At 36.9% G+C, this 6,000-nt stretch overlaps 1 protein-coding gene across 2 annotated transcripts in view; it reads right to left on the bottom strand.

The window, feature by feature from the left end:
• Positions 1-6,000, bottom strand: part of LOC104494300 (probable ubiquitin carboxyl-terminal hydrolase FAF-X) — a 72,404-nt gene that overhangs the window by 23,241 nt on the left and 43,163 nt on the right. For both annotated transcript variants that reach the window (XM_010137114.1, XM_010137113.1), the window contains 3 exons: positions 1,341-1,449; positions 602-748; positions 337-483 (listed from right to left, as the gene is read on the bottom strand). In XM_010137114.1, coding sequence (XP_010135416.1) covers positions 337-483; positions 602-748; positions 1,341-1,449 — 403 coding nt within the window. The remainder of the gene's footprint in view (positions 1-336; positions 484-601; positions 749-1,340; positions 1,450-6,000) is intronic.

The following is a 6,000-nucleotide window of genomic DNA, read 5'->3' on the forward strand; positions in this document are numbered from 1 at the left end:
GTCCTGCACAGGGCTATCCCGTATCTAGCTCCCTCTCCTTGTATGTTCTCTGCCGTGACTTGGAATACAGCTCACAAGGTCACAGCAAGTCCATACGCAGTGGTTCCAAAAAATTGGAATGTTAAGTACTCTTATGAATGAAAAGTGTAATTTAAAAAAAGAAAATAAAGTACTTTTAAAGAAAACATTAAACTTCAATTAGAAGCCCTCATCAAACGGTTACTTTGGGACCTTCTATGGTTACAGATCAGAAGATGCAAAGTTTCTTTTTACCTATTTATAGTAAAAAAAAAAAAGGTATAAAGAAACTCCATGGGTCAAAAAATTTGAACTTACTTTAATGAGATTGGCACCTCCTTTTTCACAACCAATATGGTATTTCTTCTCAGGTGTCTGAAATGCTAACAACTCTTTTGTTACTCCAAGGTGACCCTCCAAGATAGTTTCTTCAACACCTGTTTCCCCTGTTCTTTTTACTTCATCCTGTCATTTAAGAGAAAGTTAGGATACTCTAAATAATACACATTTACCAAGCTTAAAACTGTACCTTACAAAGCAGCAAAAAGCTGATTATCAGAAATAAATTGAGCCTAAAACTTACCCTAATCCTCTTAAGCCAGTCAATTTCATTATTCAGAAGAACTTCAGCATTAGGTACATTAATATTACTGTTGTAAGCGTAATTAAGAAGATGTCTTAGGAGAGTGAAGTAGTCTCCAGAATGCTTAGCTCTCTCTCTTGCAGTACTCTACACAAACCAAAAACAAATTATATAGAATTCATACATGCTTCTACTTACAGAGCAGCACTAACACGTTTTCCCTAAGACAGGCAGTAAATATGAAAGAAAAGCAGCGTAAGGTAGTTTTAAACCTTTTGTAAGTTTACAACTGTATTTAGCTGTTAATGAATGACTTCTGGACTATTTTAGTTGCAATTTCTATAGCTGAATGGGAAACAAACAGTGAAGTGATCAAATGGTCAGGAGAGCCATGAGCATACTGAAATGTCAAGTCCTGGCAGGCCCGGTAAAAGGCGGCAGTAACTACAGGTAACTATCTAATTTGCTAAGGATTTTTACTTGAAGGCTAGCATTCGCCAAAGATCAAATGCATATAATAGAAGGTTATTGTTCGTGTTCTTGGGAGAAAATGCAAAAAGTCCCCTTCCCCCTCATCTATACTCAAATGGAAATCAGCTGTACTGCTTGCCTATAGATCAAAAGGAATCTATATTTCAGCGACTGTTAACAGCAATTTGCCTTCTCTGGCAGATATTTTGTCTTACTACTTTTTACAGAAATTCACGTTGTACTGAAGACTTTACATCTAAAAACTTACCCCTAGAACAGTAAACAGCAAGGTAATGAAGAAAAGGAGAGGTCTCTGTCCCATGCAACACCTGGTAGCCATTAAAAAGAATTGCTCCTGTGCCATCTGACGAACAGTTCTGGAAATCATTTAATAGAAACATTAAATTCAATCTCCCTACTAGAGGACATTTTAAAAAGAACCCCGCCAATTAAATTTGTGCTTATCTGTTTAATGACATTTTCTAAAACTGCATAATGTAACACACGGGAATACTTTAATTATTCACTACCCACCATATTGTTTCTCCTTGCAGTAAAATTTTAGACACATGAATTACTATTATAAAACCTGTTCCACAATTTAGGTAGAAGAAAAAGAAACTTATCAGCACCTAACCACTAAACCCTCACAACTGCCAGCAACCACTACATAACACAACAAGTAATTTGAAGCCTTAAATAATGTGTTCTGCTTTTACTGATCAAGCGCCAGTTGTACCTGAAAGACAAAACAGAACTACCCTAGTGAAACTGCTCTATGTATCGCTACAGAAGTTCACTGAGTGTCTATGAAGTGATCAAAATTTATCATTAGTAAAAAATAAGAAAAGACGACCCCCTGAAAATTCAAGTGGTTAGAACGAAAGGAAATATTCCATCTAAGAACTTAATCTAACACTGAAATAATGTGGGAATGGTTAAGCTTAAGGAAAAAAAAACATTAAAGCAAACCCTAGTCTTTCACATTGTAAGATTGTCTGAGCACTGTATTTTGTAAAAACAACTTGTTAGAAACAACTCTGCTTCGGTGGGGAGAGAATGCGAATCAACACTGTGCTTCATGGAAGCATCTCAACAAGTAAGAAACAGAACTTTACAATGTCTGTTTGGTGTGGTCGTCACTGTTTTCTGTTCACTAGGTCACTGTGGAAATCACACAAAAGAATCCTATTTCCTTCAGCATTTTCTGTTAGGTTAACCTTGCTTCAGACACGCAAGAATGACCATGAGGTCAGAACAAAGATGCACCCAGCTGAGCACCCTGTCTGTGGTATACTCCTAGGAAAGTGCACAAGAAGAGGGAAGCATGCAGTGACACCTATCCAGAATGTTCTCTCAGCTTCTGACCATTTGTGATTCAGGAACACTACCAAAAGCAGTATTTTGTAGCTCTCACTGGACAAATTCATAAGAGAGTTTCTCAAACTATTTCCAAACTGAAGGTTTACACTACGTACATGTTTTGCTCAAGAAGTTCTTATACAAAGAAACACTGTTCTCTATTTGTTCTCCCTTTGTTCCTTCTGATTTTAAAGGTCTCTGTGGTATTCTCCTCCCACTATGTATCTCTTCTCCAATACAAAGTGCCCCAAGATATTCAGCTGTTCCTCAGATGGAAGTAATTTAAGATTTTTCATCTCCCTTGTCATCTTTCTCTGATCTCTGCAAGTTCTACTGCATTGCTTTGAGTTGTAGAATACTGTGGGATGGACACAGTCTGTTTTAATAATAATTGACATTTTATGGGATCTGATTGCTGAACTGAATTTTTCATAAAACTTCTACAGAAGTTTCTTTTCAGATGGAACTCTTCAACTGCTTGGGACTCATCACAGAGACAGTCCTCAGGTTCAGGCACTTTCAGTGCTTTAAGGCAGAATGACATAGATAAAGGTGGTATTGTCCTAAAATGAGAGATGTGACCAAGGAAACAAATACTTCACTGTTATGTCTCTAAGGAGCATGCAGTATTTGAGTGCAAGTACTTTATGTAAGGCTATAACAAAGAAAGGAACTACGGGACAGGTGTAGCTGCCTAAACTCAAGCATCTAGTGCCACTTTAGACAGCATGACAACAGTGTAGAACTGTCAGATAGGACACAATTTAATGAACTCACACCCACCTGGAGGCCAAATGCCTCCATTAAGGCAGGCAACCCGAGTCCCCTCCTACTGATAGCTCCAGGATACAGATTTCTGTTTAATTAACAGACTCTTCAATGGGTGTTAAGTGCTATTGCTTTACATGGGCAGTAAGAAGTTTTATTTACATGGGTTACATATGTATGACCACCAAACACTTTGCAGCCATCAGCAGAACATTTCTGGGTTCCAGGATTACTCAGGATGAACTGTTTGGCCATCTCCTGTTGGCTAAGCCAGTCTTGTATTCAGGGGTAACCACTATAAAATCAATTACCTTGGACAGTAAGAACTGCTCTAGTATTTACTACTAAACATTCTGCATTCTGTTTCTCAATTTACAGGTAGCATGGCTGTGCTATGAGGAAACAGCAGAAGTTCCATGCAAGCTCAACCTCCGAAAGAAACAAACCCCATCAATCCCTCTGATCTTTTTCCAGAAAGATCATATTTGTGAGATTTGAATTTGATCATCTTCCTTGTCTTTTATGGTGCACCAAAACCATTTTCTCACATGCATATTTTTGCTCACATTGTTCTCTGAGGATAAGCAATTAAAGAACAACAGTTGAAAATAGAAGGATATTCAGAATTCTGTCTGCTATTTGCTAAACTTTGTCTGCACTGCGAATACTAATTTGTTTCCACATAACAAATATACAAATATTGTATACAATAACAAATACTGTTATTTCATATGACAATATGAAATAGTTAGGATTCAAATTCAGTCAAAGCAGCTCATATCAGCAAGAGCAACAAACCATTGAAAGAGACTGGCAAAAACATGACAGATAGTCCCACCTGTAAATCAAGACTGTAGGTTTTCCTAAAAAGACATTCTACCTCCATCACAAACCATGTTAGACAGAACCTGCACAATGAAACTCAGAGACTAAACTGTTGAAGATTTATAGACTTAGAAGTTCCTGATTTGAACCAATAGTTCACTTCCTTAAGGAAATATGACCAGAACAGAAAAATCTTCACAACAAGCATCTGCAGTTTTGAAAGACTGAAAGAATGGTAGTAACAGGTGTTGATACTAAAGACTAACTGAAAGATAAACAAATGCTGGGGAATGCTTTGAGAAATATCACTTAAATTCCAAATACAATTCCAGAAAGTCAGATAACTAAAATGAAATTGATTATAAAAATTATCACTCCTTACATTTGTACAATTAAGATCAAATAAGCCACAAATCTGACAAATCTTTTGACCCACATTAAAAAAAAAAAAAAAAAAAAAAAAAAAAAAAAAAAAAAAAAAAAAAAAAAAAAAAAAAAAATCAAAGGATGGAGCAGCATTGACATTTTACATGTGTTAGATAATTATCTATAGAATATTAAAATTAATTGTGTGGTTGCTTAAAATCAGGTTGAATTGAAACTTGTTTTGCTTAGCTTAGCAGGAGTGACTTTATTTAGCCTGAGTGACTGGAATACTGTGGCCTGAGGTCACAAACCAGAACTGAAACAATACTGAACTTTTGCTTAGTCATGAGAAGGTTCCAAAACGAGTCAAATTCAAGGGTGAATCTTTGAAGTCGTATTATTGAAGGTCAGCAGAAGATGAACAGAGACCCTTGTGGGGGAGAGGTACAGGGCCGGTGAGTAAGAAGCACCAATGACCACAAGAACTTGACTGGATAAGCAGTCATATCTATGTCACACGAACAGGTGCAGGGAATAGACCACGAGGCCTCAGAAGGCACAGGTAAACAAGTAAGACGGGTCCTCCTCCAGAGGCAACCAGCTCAAGATGTGTTTTTGTTTTTTATAAATTATTTTTATAAAATTCAGTGCCTGAAACTCTGCTATGGGAATCCTACAGTGAAGAAATTTCTTTAACATCATGCTCTTTAGCTGTTCTGGTACTCCAAATTCAACATGTAGCCAACATACACTTACTGTCAAAATACTAACTTGGTATCAACTGTTGTCAGTTTAAAAAAAAGCAGTGTTTTCTTACTTGTCAGCCTTGAAAGTTACCAAAAATAGTGAAAAACAGCTTGTTTCATTTAATGTGAAAAGTTACAACATGGATTTGTCAGTATGTTTTCTTAAACTTAGTTCTAATATAAGTGATAACAACAAGCTTCAGTGAAGCTGAAAATTCAACATTCTATACCACAGGTTGCAAACCAATAAACCTTGTGGGATTCTGATAATACTAACACTCCACGGTTTCATCAATGTGTGCAAATATTTCATTGTAAAGAGATTGTCTAATGATGCTACTGATCCTTTTGTTATGACAAATATTCCTGAACAAAAGACTTTTTAACCTGTTTTATCTCAAAAAGTAAAGGGCCCAAAACACGGTGCTGAAATTTTGACCCCATTCATCTGTAAGTGTCACAATCTGACTCATCTAAGATGTACTGAAAGGTTTAAACAGCTTCACTAATTTCTGATCTCTGTAGTTCCTCAAAGAGAAGTTATAATATTCAAGAAACACACCAGAATTATCTTACAAAACTGGAATCAAATCTTTAGTATCAGTTCAAAGCACTGGTAACTAAGTTTAATAACAACATACAAATCTTGTCACCTGGATGGCTTCTAAAAATACACACCCTCATACTTCACAAAATAATATCAGATGGGCTAGCAGTCACAAGACATGCATCACACACATCTGTTTGTGCAGACGCTAAGGAGATCTGCAGGAATAGCTTGAAGATAACAAGAGATCCCGGAACCCTACGGCAGGAGCGTAAGGCTGCTGGAACCCAACCCTCCCGGCAGCTCCGGCTGGG

The sequence above is a fragment of the Buceros rhinoceros genome, unplaced genomic scaffold, assembly GCF_000710305.1.
Source record: "Buceros rhinoceros silvestris isolate BGI_N320 unplaced genomic scaffold, ASM71030v1 scaffold7765, whole genome shotgun sequence".
NCBI classification, from domain to species: Eukaryota; Metazoa; Chordata; class Aves; order Bucerotiformes; family Bucerotidae; genus Buceros; species Buceros rhinoceros.